This window comes from Myotis yumanensis, unplaced genomic scaffold, assembly GCF_028538775.1.
Source record: "Myotis yumanensis isolate MYYU_CA2020_CCGP unplaced genomic scaffold, mMyoYum1.0.hap1 SCAF_15, whole genome shotgun sequence".
Taxonomy (NCBI): domain Eukaryota; kingdom Metazoa; phylum Chordata; class Mammalia; order Chiroptera; family Vespertilionidae; genus Myotis; species Myotis yumanensis.
In genome coordinates, this window is record NW_027223766.1 from 54,324,553 (window position 1) to 54,341,600 (window position 17,048).

At 52.2% G+C, this 17,048-nt stretch overlaps 2 protein-coding genes across 7 annotated transcripts; one reads left to right on the forward strand and one right to left on the reverse strand.

Moving 5' to 3' along the window:
* Nucleotides 1-29: 29 nt before the first annotated feature.
* Nucleotides 30-13,424, reverse strand: ZNF7 (zinc finger protein 7). Of its 6 annotated transcripts, none has more exons than XM_070392574.1 (7): nt 13,032-13,424; nt 11,076-11,290; nt 10,931-10,978; nt 10,414-10,540; nt 8,198-8,314; nt 7,973-8,101; nt 30-4,635 (listed from the first exon to the last, which is right to left on the reverse strand). In XM_070392574.1, the coding sequence occupies exons 2-7, from the start codon at nt 11,163-11,165 to the stop codon at nt 2,867-2,869; spliced, it is 2,280 nt and encodes a 759-aa protein (XP_070248675.1). In that variant the 5' UTR covers nt 11,166-11,290; nt 13,032-13,424; the 3' UTR covers nt 30-2,866. The 6 variants fall into 6 exon arrangements, with proteins under 6 accessions (XP_070248675.1, XP_070248676.1, XP_070248677.1 ...); XM_070392575.1 differs by lacking the exon at nt 13,032-13,424 and adding an exon at nt 12,410-12,492 and having other exon boundaries at nt 10,931-10,975; XM_070392576.1 differs by lacking the exon at nt 13,032-13,424 and adding an exon at nt 12,410-12,492 and having other exon boundaries at nt 8,198-8,311.
* A 149-nt stretch (nt 13,425-13,573) lies between these two features.
* RPL8 (ribosomal protein L8) lies at nt 13,574-16,198 on the forward strand. Its single transcript, XM_070392616.1, has 6 exons — nt 13,574-13,657; nt 13,903-14,049; nt 14,135-14,276; nt 14,695-14,913; nt 15,701-15,816; nt 16,007-16,198. The coding sequence occupies exons 2-6, from the start codon at nt 13,912-13,914 to the stop codon at nt 16,163-16,165; spliced, it is 774 nt and encodes a 257-aa protein (XP_070248717.1). The 5' UTR covers nt 13,574-13,657; nt 13,903-13,911; the 3' UTR covers nt 16,166-16,198.
* Nucleotides 16,199-17,048: the final 850 nt, after the last annotated feature.

Below are 17,048 nucleotides of genomic sequence, written 5' to 3' on the forward strand. Positions count from 1 at the left end.
CTCACCCCAGGTAAGTGGGGGCACCCACCAGCCTCCCCTCCCCCCACCAGAAGATGATCTGTGCCTTTTGTCATCCAGTTAGGACCAGGTGGTTGAGGTGTTCTCCATCCTACCCTGGCCAGGTAGCTCAATTGGTTAGAGCATAGTTCCAATATACCAAGGTTTCAGGTTTGATCCCATCAGGGCACATACAAGAATCAACCAATGAATGCATTAAAAAGCTGAACAAATCATTGTTTCTCTCTCCCTCCCTCTCTCTCAAGTCAATTTTTTTAAAAACCATTCTTCAGAATCATACAAAATGAGGTGGTAGGTGGGTGTCAGCTCTAACTGCTACAGCTCCCTTGTCCTAGCTCTCGTCAGGCTGAAGTGGGCAGCCACAGGATTCACTCAGGCTGCAAAGGGACCATCTACCCTTGTTTGTGGTTGATCACCATAGACCTGGACATGAGGGAAGGGGCTGGCTTTTCCCACCTTTGTTCCAGGTCTGCACAGGGAAGCTCTTGGTAGCTGTTCCTCTTCTGTGGGTCTCTGACTTTTCAACTTCAAAGCCTGGATACTCCTCAAATTCATCATTCATTCATTCAACAAACATTTCCTGGGCTGTGAGTATAAGTCACACACACTGGGGATACAGGTGCGTAAACTCATTGGGTTCTGCCTTGCGGCAAACACTTTGGGAAGTTTCCACAAACCTCAAAATAGTTACAATCCAACATCATAAATCAAATTTCAATCTATAATTGAGAATAAAAGCAACCAGCTTAAAATTATGGGTTTAATTTATTGACTCAAAAAGAGAAGTCCAAAGTATTTTAAAACCTATTGTTAAACAGTGCTGAAAATCCTTAAAATGAGTTTATATTTACTGAAGCCCAAATTGGGGAATATAGCAGGAAAGTAGAGCCAGGCAGGCGGGGCTCAGTGGTTGAGCATCAACCCATGAACCAGGAGGTCAGGGTTTGATTGCCAGTCAGGGCACATGCCTGGGTTGGGCTCAATCCCCAGTGTGGGGTGTGCAGGAGGCAGCCAATTGATGATTCTCTCTTATCATTGATACTTCTATCTCTCCCTCTCTCTTCCTCTCTGAAATCAATAAAAATATGTATTTTTTTTAAAAAGGTCAGAATATTTCAAAACACGTGGTCTGCTTGGTAGGCATTCAAAACACCCAGTCTTATGGCCTCAGTGTTTGATTAATGCACCAGCACCAAACAATAGCAGGCCTCGGGCTGGGTTCACCAGCCCTTGATCCAGGACCATGGCTGTGCACACTCAAATGCTAAAGGAGATTTAGGGTAGAAGTCTCTGGCCTGCAGTTACTGTGAGGGGAAAGAAAGCATCATGTCCAGGCTGGAGTCTGGAGAAGTCCATATAATCCTCCATCCTTTTGTCCCTCATTACCCAGGAGTAGACAAGGGAGGTGGGGTCCAATGAAGAGGCCCTTCGGTGCACAACAGTACCAGGTGCCAGCAGATGGCAGGAGTGTGCTCTCTCCACTCAGGACCTCGACTCCAGAGCCGTTGCTGGGCGGCTTAAAATATTTACAGCCCTTTAAACTTGGGCCCACCCATCCAATGTGCCAGCAGTGACCACCTGGATGAGCACAGCAGCTGAGGAGGAGACACAACGAGCATGACCTCTGCATAATGCACACAAGTCCCTGGTCCTCTGACCATTCGACTCAAGTTCTGGGTAGAGCAGGGATGCCTGGAGAGATAGGCCCACTGATTTCATGGCATCCTGGCACCAGGTGAAGGACATGTCAGGCAGTGAGTGATGGATAAGCAGTAGCAGTTGGTGATCAGGCTGACTGGCTCCACCCATGTGCTGGAAACACTAGCTCACATAAACTTTACCACCTCAAACTCCACTGCTCCCAACAACAGCAGAAAGCTCAGGAACCTCCTAATGCAGACATGGGGATCGGCAAGCATTTTCTTCACCTGACTCAAATCCATAGCCTGCTACAGGCTATGCCATGCATGCCGATAGAAGCAGCAAGGTCTCAAGGACCTGCGGTGGGCTTGACCAAACCAGTGTGATGGTGACCCAAATCAAGTGTCACAACAAATCCTGAAGTGACTGACCTGTGTCCCTCTGGGAGACCAGTCCATCATCCACTGGGATGAAGGTCTCTCAAATATTGCCCCTCTGATTGTAGCAATGGTACCAAAGGTCAGCAGGTCTCGAGTGGACTCCTGGCCCCTGGACTCCTTCCCAAATGGTGAATACAGGACACTGGACAGGGAGGGGGTCAATGTGGCAGGTCTGTCTCATCCAGTGGCCTCCATGGCATTAATGAACTGCTCTGTGAGACAAAGTGAATGAACATGGGCCCAGCCTGTAGGTCAGATTAATCAGAGTGGCTTGGCCCATGTGGAAACTCAAGTTGACCCTGGGTGGCTGCTTGCCTGGGCTGCTGATGGGGGAAGAGGTTTGAAGAAAAGGAGTCAGGTGAAGGCAAAAGGGAATTCCAGACACTCCTCTTCTGGACTTCAGCGCATGCAAGCTCACACATCCTTGCTGAAGCCAGTCTGAGTAACTGGTGCTGAAGACACTGAGTATCTCATCTTGCAGAGCTCACAGGACTTCTCAGGCCTCAGCTGCAGAACCTGGGTTCATCCCTCTGCACACTCAGAACTCTACATGACTCCCCTGATGCAAGGGACACAGGGTTATGGAGTGGGATAAAATCAGAATTCCAGAAAAAAACACATTTTGTATGAGCTTGGATATTTTTAAAAGAGCAATTCTGAATCTTTACTAACATTCTACCTTGTTATTATCAATTACCCCATATAATTTAAATAGGTTAAGGCTGTGGGTTTATTCCCACTTACACACATTTAAAGAGGTGAGTGGTCTATCCTATATGAATCTTCTGATGCTGAGTGAGCCTTGAGCTCCGATTAAAGGCTTTGCCACATTCGTTACATTTATAAGGTTTCTCTCCAGTGTGAATCCTCTGATGTATAATGAGATGGGAGCGCCATCTGAATATCTTCTCACATTCATTACATTTGTGTAGTTTCTTTACAGTGTTAACTTTTCTACGGCTCACGTGGGTAGAACCCTCCAGGGTGCCCCCATATTCGTGGTACCACTGGGCACGTGTGTGAATCCTCTGGTGCTCAATGAGGTACGAACTTCGACTAAAGGCTTTCCCACACTCACTGCATCCATAGGGCTTTACTCCAGCATGAATTATCTGGTGTTGGAAAAGGGTTGAGTTCTGACTGAAGGCTTTCCCGCACTCACCACATTTATAGGGCCTCTCCCCGGTGTGAACCCTCTGATGAATTGTGAGCTGTGTGCTCATACTGAAGGCTTTTCCACATTCCAGGCACTCGTAGGGTTTCTCTCCCTTGTGAATCCTCTGATGGTAAATGAGGCTTGAGCTCTGGCTGAAGGCTTTTCCACAATCACTACACTCATAGGGTTTCTCTCCGGTGTGAATTCTCTGGTGCTGAATCAGGTGTGAGCCCTGGACAAAGCCCTTCCCACACTCATCACATTTGAATGGTTTTTCTCCAGTGTGAGTTCTTTGGTGGCGAATAAGCCGTGAGCTACAACCGAAGGCTTTTGCACACTTGTTGCATTTATACGGTTTCTCTCCAGTGTGAATCAGCTGGTGCTGACTAAGGCGAGAGACCCACCTGAAAGCCTTCCCACACTCATCACACTTAAACGGTTTCTCTGCAGCGTGGATTCTCTGGTGTGCAACGAGGCTGGCACCATCCAGGGTTCTTGGGACTGGAGGCTTCTCCCCAGTGTGCATCAGCTGGTGCTGAGCCAGGGTTGAGCTCTGGCTGAATGCCTTCCCACACTCCTGGCACGAGTAGGGCCTCTCTCCAGTGTGAGTCCTCTGGTGTCTGACCAGCTGAGACTGCTGGCTGAAGGCCTTCCCACATTCACGACAGCAATAGGGCCTCTCTCCTGTGTGCACCCTCTGATGGTGGATGAGGCTGGAGCTCTGACCAAAGGCTTTCCCACACTCCTCACACCTGTATGGTTTCTCTCCCGTATGAATTCTTTGATGCTGAATAAGTTTTGAGCTCAGGCGAAAGGCTTTTCCACATTCTATGCATTTGAATGGTTTCTCTCCAGTGTGGATTCTCTGATGCTGATTAAGCTGCGAGCACAACCTGAAGACTTTCCCACATTCCTCACACTCATACGGCTTCTCTCCGTGGCAGTTACTTTGATGTTTCCCCTGTAAGCAATCAGATAACTTTTTTTGGCACTCCTGACATCTGTTAAGTTCCTTCTGTACACCAAAGTGAGGCAGAGCCACGAATCTGAAACTCCTGCCACACACATCGCATCTTCGATATGGCCCATCTGCAGCAACCCCCTGACTTTTCTCAGGTTGACAACCGAGGTTGACATGTCCCTGCACATCCTCCTTGGCAGAGGTCTTCCTGGGAGCCACAGTCCCTGTGTGCAAGTGGTGTTTCTGAAAGAGAGAGCTTAGCTTACTCTCTGGCCAGACCTCAGAATCAGAGGTGTCTCCGAAGCCAGGACTCTGAGGATAATCCCAAGGGGGGGGTTTGACCATCGCTGCCAGAGACTCTGATTTTAGCATGTGCACATCTTCACCAGCCTGCTCACCATCAGTGCTTATCGTAGAATCTGAAACATACAGGCAGGATAAGGCTCCTTCTCCTGAGCTCACAGAAAGGACAGAGGCTGAGGTGGGGATCATCACTAGGAACTGAGCTCCCTCCTAGGACACCTGACATGCAAAGACACTATCAAAACTTGACACCTTTGACAATTCTCAAAATTTGGTTTCATTCATACTTTTTGCTTTACACATTCATTTAACCACAGTACACGCGGCTGAGCACTAAGAGCCACTTCCCACAGAGGGCCACATCAGCAGAGGTTCATTCTGTGGGGAACTGGTGTGAGGAAAAGTCCACGAAGAATGTGAGCCCTAGATGGTTTGGCTCAGTGGATAGAGCGTCAGCCCGAGATTCGGGTCAAGGGCATGTATCTCAGTTACAGGCTTGATCCCCAGCCCCAGCTGGGGTGCATACAGGAGGAAACCAATCGATGTGTCTCTCTCACATCAATGTTTCTGTCTTTCTTTCCCCGCTTCCACTCTCTCTAAAAAGTCAATTGAAAAACTATCCTCAAGGGGGGGAAAAAAGGACACTTATGTAATACCCTTTGTAATACTTTTAGCGAAAAATAAAAAATAAATAAATTAATTAATTAATTAAAAAAAAAAAAAGAAAAACTATCCTCAAGTGAGGATTAACAACAAAAAAAGAAAGTGAGCCTGATAGAGTGGGGGGTTTAGGGAGAGGCAGAATTAGGCTGAGAGGTCAGAGAGGTGGTGAGGAAGAAAGAAGAATTTTAAACTTAAAACAGAGGGATGGGCAGGTGCTGAGAAAGATGAAGCAGGAAAGCTATTGAAAGGTGTACAGGGTTGAGGCCCAAGGCCTGGGCATTGGCCTGTCCCCTGGTTGGGCTTCTGAGTGTGACCCAAGGCCAGAAATCTGCTTGCTCCAGGCCACTCTCCCCAACTCACATCTGACCATGTCCCTTGCCAGTCTGCCCCTCAACTTCTCCATATGGATTTCTCCTTCCTGTGCATTTCTGGGGGGTCCACCTACTCCACCAGCCCCCACAAGCCTTCCTGACATGCACTTACCCCACATAAGCTTCAACCTCCTTCCTACTCTGCAATCCCAGGAAGTGTTTTTGCTTAAGTCAGACCCTGTCATCCCTAATCACCTCCAGGGCCATCACCAGCCTAGGGCTGTCCCACAGTGAAACCGAGGACCCAGTGACAGGGCTTCGCTGGCTCCTCACATCAGTGCTCCAGCGATGGAGACCCATCTCTATGTCAGTCCTGGAGTATGGAAGGGGCTGCATGCAAGCTAGTGAGGTCAGTAGTGGATAAGGGGTGTGTGGCTCACAGAGGTTAAGTAGTTCACCCATAGTCACACAGCTAATGAGAGACTAAGGAATGAACCCAGGTCTGTTTCCCCAAACACACACCCTTTCAACATCTCTGTGCCCTTAGGATGTGGGACATCTCCTGCCTGGTCCTCACTGTTTATCGTTTCTGCACAAACAACCTTGGCAAACCTGCTCTACCAACAGGGCAGGAGCAGCCATAGAGATGAGAAAACAGGCAAGTATTGCTCTCCTCTGCATGCTGCTTCAAGGCAGAGGACCCTATGAATAGCCATGAAAGAGCAGTTAAGGATGCAAGCACTGCCTGGGCCTCCTGCAGCTGGATGAGGACAGTGCAAACCCACCTGGCTGCCTCGGAGTCCACCTCCCACTCTCCTGTAGCCAAGTTGGCAAGCAGCAGTTAGTTACATTACAAAGGTCTTGCCTCCCTACATGCCACATCCTCAGCAACAGTCTCCTACATACAGCCAGCAGGCTCCTGTGTGGCTCAGCATGCACATGTTCCTTCCCTTCAGGGTCACAAGACACCTGCACACAGTACAGCCCACCTCTTCCTGTCCCCACTTACTAATGACTACTCCTTTGACAAAGACCCTCTCCTTACTAGCCCAGCCAGGCTCCTCTGAGCCTTGCTGAACCAGGCCTCCCCCTTGGTATGTAGGAACAAAACACTAGCATGGCTTCTAACAGCTCAAAGCTGCATCCCTAGAATGACACCAACCCCCTTAAAGCATCTGCCTAAGAAAACTGGAGGATGCTTGTCCCAGCCAACTCCCAAGAGCAAAGCCCGTCAGCAAGCCCAGGTGGTGTCACATGGACCTGCCTTTTCCTCTGTGATCCGTCACACCCCGTGCCTGGCTCTGACACCTCTGAGCAAGTGGAAGCTGAATAAGCTCTCGGTGAACTCTGACCTACTGCAGTTGTCACTCAGACTAAATTCTGTCCTCACCACTGCAACTATGACACTGACCATGAAGTCCCCAGGGGGCCTTCAGTCCTGAGACTGGGCTGGCTGTGATGGTGGCAGCTGCAAGCCCTGCCCTCTTCCATGACCAGGAGGATCCTGGAATATCAGCTGTACCAACCAACAATATCACATCTTGTGCATGTTCTAACATGCTCCACAAATTTTCATCCATGAGGCTGTCCTCTGCCCTGTACACCCAGGTCTGGGAGCAGCTCCAAGTCTCATCGCAGGGAAGTCTTCTTGATGCCTAACCACTAGGAAGGTCATCTCCATACGTGAACCTCTTACTAAGGAGCTCTGGCTCTCCTGCCATGGTGCCAGCCTGGCCTGTGTGGCTCAATGGTTAAGTGTTGACCTATGAACCAGGAGGTCATGGTTCGATTCCTAGTCAGAGTACATACCCGGGTTGCAGGCTCAACCCCCATTGTGGGGCCTAAAGGAGGCAGCCAATCAATGATTCTTTCTCACCACTGATGTTTCTATCCCTTTCTCCCTTCCTCTATCTGAAATCAATAAAAACACGTATTTAAAAAAAAAATCTCTCTCCACCTTGGAAATGTTTTGTGGGGGCTGGGTTTTAACTGGGCCAATCTGTCCCTTTACACCCAGCATGTCAAACTTGCTTTACACCTTCCCAAAAAGGGTCAGAAAGGGGTCTGGACATGAAGGTCCTTGTTATGAGCTGATTGTGCCCCCCAAAAGTGTGCTGAAGCTCTCGTCCAGAACCTCAGAATACGAACTTATTTACAAACAGGACCCTAGAGCTGGAGTTAGTTAAGATGAGATCACACTGAAGTATGGAGGCCCTAATCTAATATGACTGATATCCTTGGAAAGACAGACACAGGAAGAATGCGCTGTGACGTGGAGGACTGGGTGACGCAGCCACAAGCAGAGGAACACCTGGGGCCACCAGAAGCTGGAAGGATCCTCCCCTACAGACTTCAGAGGGGTCACAACCCCGCCAATGCCTTGATTTTGGACCTCTGGCCCCAAGACTGTGAGATACGAATCTTTATCAGTTCAAGCCTCCAGTCTCTGGTGGTTTGTTACGGCAGCCCAGAGCCTCACCTGAGAGGCTAGGGTCATCCGGGATCCCCAGAAGTTCTGGAGGGAGCACAACAGTACCAGTGACATGATGTTCACCCGAGAAGATGCTCAGAACCAAGATTACTCCTTCTCTTGCATCCATGCTTGTATCTTAATAAGAGTATTGGTAAAATGAGAGACTTAATAAAAACAAACTCGCATGGTGATCCTAGGGTCCGCCCTCCCGGGCACAAAACCGAGCCTCACCTGTCTGGAGGGTCCTTCGTGCCTCTCTCGCCTCTGTTCCCTGCAGGTCAAGGACCCATGGCTCCTGCCCTTGCTCCAGTCGGGAGATCAGTTCAGGCTTGAAGAGCAGAAATCCTGCTGTCAAGGTGACAAAGGAAACCACATTGGTGCTGCTGGGAATGCAGCTCAGGGCTCAGTGCCCCCTGGTTTCCAAAAGTAAAGGGGTGGGAGGCTGCTGGGCTACAGGCAGAGTCTCTGAGGGAGCATCATAGGGTTAGGATCCGGGCACAGGGGCCCTCTCTGTCTGGTTCAGCCCAGCTCCTGAGGCTAGACGGCAAGGGATGCCTGGACTCCCAGCCCATTCCCTTTGCTTCAAGGCCAAGATCCCCAGCAGACCCTGTCACCCAAGAGTTTGCCAAGAAGAGGCCACTGTACTTCAAGAAGAGAAAAGCTAGGCACTACCAGCAAGCCCCTCAGTTCAGAGGGCAAGTGTGTGCTCCAAGAGGTAGGGGTGATTAAGGAACAAGACAGGAGCATTCGAGATCTTGCTTCTCAGCATAGGTCATCAGTTTGGGCCAAAGAAACTCTTATTAAAAAAACAAACGAACAAAAAAACCCGCCCTGGCTGAGTAGTTCAATTGCTTAGTGTTGTCCTGATATGCCAAGGATGCAGGTTTGATCTCCAGTACATACAAGAATCAATCAATGAATGCATAAATATGTAGAACAGCAAATCAGTGTTTTCTCTCTCTCTTTCCTTTCCTCTTTCTAAAAATCCATCAATAAATAAAAATTTTTAAAAAGGAAAAAGAATGAAAACAAAAGAACAACAAAAATAAAGCAATGAATGAAACACACTTTAAACCAGAAGGCAATGAGGTCCAGTCCTCACCCAGATACCCCCAGTCTTGCATCCTTGCACAAAGCAGGGGAGCTAGGCAGCCTGGGAAGTGGTGAAAACCTGTGGGCACCCATCTGACACCCTCCTTCCAGGGCCATCAGCCCCATGCTGCGGGGCATCAGTGTGGTGAGCTCCCATCCCATCCCTGTGGTTGGAGCTTCCTTCAGGTTTCCGTGGGAAGGCCGCGCTGGAGCCTCCATGGGGGTGGAGAAGGGCAGGCAGAGAGACCCAGGTTGAAGGCCTCAAGTGCAGGCAGGAGGACCCCACATGAACAGGAAACACGTGTTCTCTCCAAGCACACATGGAGCAGTCAGAGAAACATGCTTGGGCCAGCCTTGAAGGGGTCACGGTGCAGTGCTCAGGACCCCCAGAACACAGAACAACCAAAATGCAACGGAACATGAAAGTAACCACAACACGCAGCTCAAAACTATCAGCCACTTGGAGATTCAGTAACGATTTACTAACTGGCACAATGTGTAGGATGCAGCTGAAGTAGCATACAAAGACAAAAATTTACATTTTTAAACATATTTACTAGAAATAAGGACAGAACACAAATGAGGTAAACAGTAAACTCAAGAAACTGGAAACAACACAGCGAACACAAACACAAAAGAAAAAAATAATAAAAACCGGGCAGAATTCAGTGAAATAGAGAACAAGGACCCCCACACACCACTCCCCAAAAATTGAGCAAAACCAAAACCTGGCTCTTTGAAAATATGAATAAACAGTCCTGGGGCAAAACCAATCAAGACACTGCCCAAAACTTACATAAGGGAACAGCTGCAAACATAACAGAGCTTAAAAATAAAGATGGAGAGCATTATGAATAAATACATGCCGAAAACGGAAAATACAAATGAATAGGTAAATTTGTACAAAAACCAGAAATGACAAAGGTGACAAAAGGAGAAATTCACAAGCTTGTTGGACCATCAAGCATGAAAGAAGGAAGGGCTTCCCCAGGGCCCAGGTGTTTTACAGGGACTTCTACCAAAAACTTGACAGGTTCAACTAACTCCATCAATATAAATTCCTCCAGAAGTTAAAAAAGATAGCAAAAAAGCTATTTTAGTTTGAATTCTATTTCTTTAAAGCAAACCTCTTAGCCCAGACAAGAAAGAGGTTGTATTACCTCCCAGAAGTCCACATACCCTGTGAGGATTAAACCCTGTGACGTGAGCAAATCTAGGAGCCTGCCTGGCTCACCATGACCCGTCCTAGTGTCAGGAGCTGACCACATGGCCTCCATATCCCCAGCTCTGTGAGGCCTGGCTAGGCAGGTGCTGATCTATGATGCAGGGGGAGGGGTCCCAAGGTACAGCCTCACCTAGTCCAGCCACACTGCTGTGGTTCTCCAGCATCACCTCCTTGTAGAGGGCCCTCTGGCCAGGGTCCAGACACATCCACTCCTCCCGTGAGAAGTGCACAGCCACATCACCAAATGTCACAGTCTCCTGAAAGGACACATACCAGCACCCCAGGGACCGCTGGGTGCCAGCCCCATTCTGGGGCCACCCCATTGTGTCTCAGAAATGTGGACCACGGGGCTGGGCGAGACAGTCACCAAGAGCCTTTGGCTCTACAATCAAGGGTAGGGGCAGTATGGAGAGAAGGGACCCAGACCATGGACCTACAACCCTCCACTCGAGAGCCTCAGGCAGGCCCGAGTCCTGGCAGGGGTGTGCTCACTACCTTGGGGATGGGCATGCCAGAGCCTGGCAAGGGCCACAGCGAGAGGCTGAAGCAGAGTCTAGGCCCAGGCACAATGGGCAGGGTGGGTACCCAGGGGAGGTGGCAGAACCCTCACAAGAAGAGTGAGGGAATGGAGGCAGTCAGACTCCTACCATGAGGCTTGGTGGATGAGTATCCATGTGTCCTGGCCGAGAGACCTGCTGACAGTTGTGAAAAGGTCAGAGGTCAGGATGCTGGAGGCCCCCCAACCCCTGATGTCCAGGGTAACCCAGGGGGCAGTGTTCTCTGATCCTTTACCTCCACTTCCAGATATTCTCTGGCTTGGACACAGGGGGAAACCAAGGCAGCCACAGTACTGGAGCATATGTCCCCCGAGGCTTCGTTCATTTTTCAGAGCGTGTGGTGGTTGTGAATCACTTAAGGGGTGGCTGCCACTAGTGTCAGGTGCTCAACCAGGCAATGGGATGCAGCAGTGAGCAATGCACAAGGGCTTTGCCTTCACGAAGCACAGTCTAGTAGAGAGAAAAATTAAGTAACCGCCCAAATAAATGAAAATTAGAACTGTGATGGCACCAACATACATGGAACTACGAAAGCATTTAAAGTAGGATATCCTGCCCTAGCCGATTTGGCTCAGTGGACCTACGGGTCCTGGGTTCGATTCTGATTCATGTCAAGGACATGTACCTTGGTTGCAGGCTCCTCCCCAGCCCGGACCCTGGTCAGGGCTCATGCAGGAGGCAACTAATCGATGTGTCTCTCTGTCACTCTCTCTAAAAATCAATGGGAAAATATCCTCGGATGAGGATTAAAAAAAATAAAATAAAGTAGGATACCGACTTAGTCTGATGGGTCACTTCCTGGCGGAGTTAACTAGGCCAAGGAGGTGAAGGTAGGGAAGGTGCTCCAGGCAACAGGCCCAGCATTTGCAAAGGGCCCCGGGCAGGAAGGATGCGCTGAAGGAGCCAGTGGGCTGGACCACAGGGAAGTAGTTGTGACTGGACATCAGAGCAGCGGGAGCCTGACAATGAACCGCGGGCAGAGGATTGAATACAGAACACCACCACCTCCCCACCCCCATGTAACCTCGGCCTCTCCCCACGGCCCCTGGCAGGTCTCAATGAGGAGGGGGTGTCCTAGTGGAGCTTTGGGTCAGAAGCGGCTTGTGGGTGAATTCCCCAGGCCGAGTGCACGCAGGACCGACTGGGCAGAAGTGACCGCTGTCGGGCAGCGCTGGATCCTCATCCCCAGTAGAGAGGGCGGCCCTGAGAGGCAGCCAGCATTCAGAGAAGACGAACTTCCTACCCGCGCCAGGCACAGCCCTTCCAGACACTGGAACTAAGTCTAGGTCTCCCCGGGGCCACGAGGGGGAAAGAAGGCCCGCGGAGAAGGGAAGGAGAACCAGGCTCCCTCTGGAGCGGGCTGGCGGGAAGGCCGCGCTGGAGCCTGCGGCACTCGGCCCAACACCTCCCGCCTCCGCGGGCGAGGCGGCCGCGGTTCCACCACATTCCCTGCAGCCGCTCACGGCCTCTCCGAGGGGCCGCGCCGCCGAGAGGCTGGGGCGCGCGGGGCCCGCAGTGCTGGAGGCGGGCGGGCGCTCCTGCGGAGGGCGCGGTCGCCACTCAACTCACCCTCCCGGAGGACCGCCGGGGGCTCCAAACGTGGACGCCGCCGGAAACAGGCCTCGAACCCCGCGCCCGCTGTTCCATTGATTTCCGGCCCTTCTGGGCGGCTATGAAGCTGGGCCCTCTCGGTGGTCTCGGCTCCGCCCCCGGAGCGCCGGAGAAGGGGAGGGGCCAGAGCACGGGGAAAGCGCAAAGCCCTGGGGAGGGGCGGGGCCTCAGCCTGGGGGCGGGGCTGAGACCATGGAGGGCGGGGTCAGGGCCCACGGACAGGGCGGGGCCAAAGTTGAGGTAGGTCGGGGTCCAGAGAATATATATTTTTCTTTATTGATTTGAAAGAGAAAGAAACATCGATTTGTTGTTGCACTTAGTTATGCATTTATTAGTTGAATCTTGTACGTGCCCTACCCGGGATGGAACCCGAAACCTTGGCTTATAGGGCCTCCTTAGCTACCCAACCCCAAAAAAACTGACTTAGAAAAAAACAAACACTGATCCTGCCCTCACTCCCTCCCTGCCCTGCTGGCTGTCCCTCCACAGGTCCAGGACTCCAGGAAGCCCCATCTTCACAGCTAAGACCCTCCCACCCCCACCTCTAGCTGCTCCCTTTCCCGATTCAAATCCCACTCACCTGTCCCCTCAGGTTCTGGGTAAGGTCGTCATGTTCCCTCGCCCACTCCCTCCTTCGTCCTGGCCATGGAACCCCAGCTCTGGTCTCCCCATTTACTGGCTGGCTGCCCCTCTTCCTCCGCAGAAGTCGGACGTTTGCTCTGTCTTCTAGACACCGGTCTTCTCACTGTAAACCACGCTCCCCGAATCTACCCACCCGTTTCCTTAAAGGGGACCTCGCCAGGCCAAGTCGGGAGGCCCGGACCCCGCGCCCGGTGTGAATCAGTCTGTGCGGGGCAGCGTGACCCTGAATAAACCACCCAACCCCTCATGGCCCTCCTCCCCCGATCGCTCAGTGGGCGACGCCCTCCCTCCGAGAGTCCTCCTTGAGGATAGGGCGCCCCTCTACCCTTCTCCCGGGCCCCGCCCACTGGACGACCTGGTGGCCGGAGAGCTGCCTGCAGGAACGGTAACTCCAGTGCGCCTGTGCAGAGGCCCGGGCGGCGGGGTAGGACTACATGTCCCAGTGTGCACTTTGCTTGCGGCCGCGGCGCCTGCCCGGAAGTTAAAGTGGCTTTCGGCCCCGCCCCGGAAGATAAGGCCGCTCTCGGGAGCCCAGGATCCTCTTTCCGCCGCGCTGGGCAGAAGGTAAGTTGTGTTTTTGCCCCGGCGGCTCTGCTGATATCCGCCGCCATCCGCCGTTCTCCCGCTCCCTGAGGCCCGCGAAGGACCTAGGCTGGCTTCTGAGATGACTCCCGGGTGTACGGCTGGGGGTGGTGGCACGAAGGGGGGCCAGGAATTGGGGAATGGGTCCTGGAGAAAAGGATCCCTAAAGCCGGGTGGCGGGCGTGCCTGGCCCCCCCCTCCCGGCGCTGACTATGAGGTTCCCCCAGACTGCCGTCATGGGCCGCGTGATTCGTGGGCAGAGGAAAGGCGCCGGCTCCGTGTTCCGCGCGCACGTGAAACACCGCAAGGGCGCTGCGCGTCTTCGCGCCGTGGACTTCGCGGAGCGACACGGCTACATCAAGGGCATCGTGAAGGTGCAGGGCGCAGGCCGGGGCGGGGGCGGGCACGGGCACGGGGTGTTCCGCCCGGACCCCACGCTCACGCCGCCTCGGCCCGCAGGATATCATCCATGACCCAGGCCGCGGCGCGCCTCTGGCCAAGGTGGTCTTCCGGGATCCGTACCGTTTTAAGAAGCGGACGGAGCTGTTCATTGCTGCCGAAGGCATCCACACCGGCCAGTTCGTGTACTGCGGCAAGAAGGGTAAGCGTCATGCTTCGATGGGAGGACGGGGTCCCATGAGGGAGGTGCACCTCCTAGGTCGGTAGGGGAGGCATCCAGTAAGAAGCCTCACAGGGTGATCCCTGCTGGCCGAACATAACCTGTGCACTGGCTATTTTGGGGTGTTGTGAGGAGGGAGTGGATTTGCGTTGCCTCTGGCCAGCAGTCGGACACTATCTGGCCCGTCGGCGTGGCTCCGGTTGAGTCCAGGAGGTCACCGTTTCGTTTCTGGTTGGGACACTTGCTGGGTTGTAGTCTCATTCCTAGTGGGGGAGGCTGCTGATGAATGATTCTCATTGATGTTTTTCTTCCTTCCTCCCTGAAATCAGTAAAAGTGTTTTTGTGTTTTTTTTAATACCATCTCTCCATTCTGACTGTTCCTGGTTGCTCTCCCTTGCAGCTCAGCTGAACATTGGCAATGTGCTCCCGGTGGGCACCATGCCTGAGGGCACCATCGTGTGTTGCTTGGAGGAGAAGCCTGGTGATCGGGGCAAGTTAGCCCGGGCCTCTGGGAATTATGCCACGGTCATCTCCCACAACCCTGAGACCAAAAAGACTCGAGTGAAGCTGCCCTCGGGCTCCAAGAAGGTCATTTCCTCTGCCAACAGAGCTGTGGTCGGTGAGTGGCAGGCAACAGTGGAATGCTTTGGGTCGCTTGTGAGCAGCTAGCAAGCGGGTAAACCTGGGCCCTGGAACCTCACTTCCCACTCCAGTAAAATGTAGGCTCTGTACGCTTGAGTAGATGCATAGTTTTTCAGTCGTAATATTTGAAAAGTGGGCACAGCGGTACCTACTTCATTCCAGGGTGGTAGTTGAAAGAGACCAGGTTTAATCTACCGGACTTGTCTTCGTTCTCACACAACCTGGATTTGCTTGGTTCCTGCCCTTACCTTCACCTGCTAATAGTCTTTTCAGAGATGTCTGATTTCCTTGAAATTACCCAGTATGTGCATTAAAAAGGACCTGTACCCAGGTTTGTTCACTTTGCTGTTTGACAACGCTTTCAAGTCCTGTGGCAAAGCTGGCCAAGATATGACATGGTGGCTCAGCCATCACATTGGGGTTCAAAGGTTGAGTGACCTGCCCATGTCAGACATGGTGCTTCCCTGGAGAACCCTGGATTGAGATAGGCATTCCAGTTGACATGGTATGGGTAAATGTGTGGCTTGGTATCCCATGGAGCCTGAAGAAACTTGCTGTCAGTCACAGGCTGCAAGGGGTCTTACTGCTGGGTGGTATTTGCCAAGTGTTACTGGCACTTCTGTGAATTTTGTGATGCTGTATGACAGTACAGAGAGAAGGTGATCAGTGCAGGCGGTGGGGTGCTGAGAAGGACCCAGCAGGGGATATTCTGTCTGATGGGAGAATGTGCTGCACTTTTCTGAATTGCCTAATATCCTCGACAGGTGTGGTGGCTGGAGGTGGCCGCATTGACAAGCCCATCCTGAAGGCTGGGCGTGCCTACCACAAATATAAAGCAAAGAGAAATTGCTGGCCACGTGTGCGGGGTGTGGCCATGAACGTAAGTAGCCCAGTACTAGGCAGTGGGGAGTATTCAGGATACAGGGCCTGAGGCTGGATGGGCAGGTCCTTTGGAATCTCCCCTCAGGTGGGGGATTTGGGTGACGATTCATAGGTATAGGCCTCTTGATCCAGGCCTTCCGTTAGATTGGGACCACCCCCACATTAACACTACCTCCCTTTGTCTGCAGCCTGTAGAGCATCCATTTGGAGGTGGCAACCACCAGCACATCGGCAAACCCTCCACCATCCGCAGAGATGCCCCTGCTGGCCGAAAAGTGGGTCTCATTGCCGCTCGGCGGACTGGGCGTCTACGGGGAACTAAGACTGTACAGGAGAAGGAGAACTAGGGCAGGGGGCTCAATAAAGTTTGTTTTCCTGCACTAAGCTGTTCTGCCTATAGTTTCAGAGGGAAGTGTTCTGCTGGGAGGACCACTGAGCAGAGGCAGCTCAAGTGGAGGTGGGGGTGCTTGATCCAATCACACCTTCCTTCCTGGAATCCCTCCAGCATCGCACACATGGACCTGTGTGCTGAGCACTGGGAGAAAGTAGGTGTGGATGTCAACCCACAGCTAGAACTCTCTTGTGATGACAGAGTTTCTTAGAACAAATGAACCTTCCTGATTGGCCACAGCAAATGACACCTTTTCCCACATTGTCTGACAGTTCTGTCAAAGGTGGCTGAAGCAGGGCAGAGGCTGCTAAGCAGGCATCAAAGTGAGACCCTAACCCATCAGCCATTAGAACTAGGACACTCCCAAGAATCTTGCTCACAGTGTTCCCTTGTGAGCCAGTGAAAAGTGCAGCAGGGCACTAACCAGACAGGTCCACTGGCTGGCACTCCATGATGACCACCTACCTGAGCTCTGGTCACCTCAGCGGTTCTGTGGGCTGCAGGGGCCGAATGGATGATAAGGCCTTCCTGTGACTGCCAGGTGGCTCCTTGCTCTCAGGGATCAGACCCATCTTTAGTGTTGACCTTGCCCCCAGTTGTAAGCCTTGCCTTCCCTGGCCCAACCTGCCCTTGGCCTTGGGCAGTCACCCAGCAGGGCTAGCATTCTCTTGTGCAGAGAAACACCTGAAGGGAGGAGCATGAGTCTTGGTTACCTAGACAGTTAAGTGACCTGCTACAGCATTACTGCTCCTTCTGATAAAGTTACCAGGGGCCTTGGCCAAGAGACTGGCTATCAAGAAGGGATGCTGCAGAAGCTGTCTGGTGCTGGGGGAAGTCCT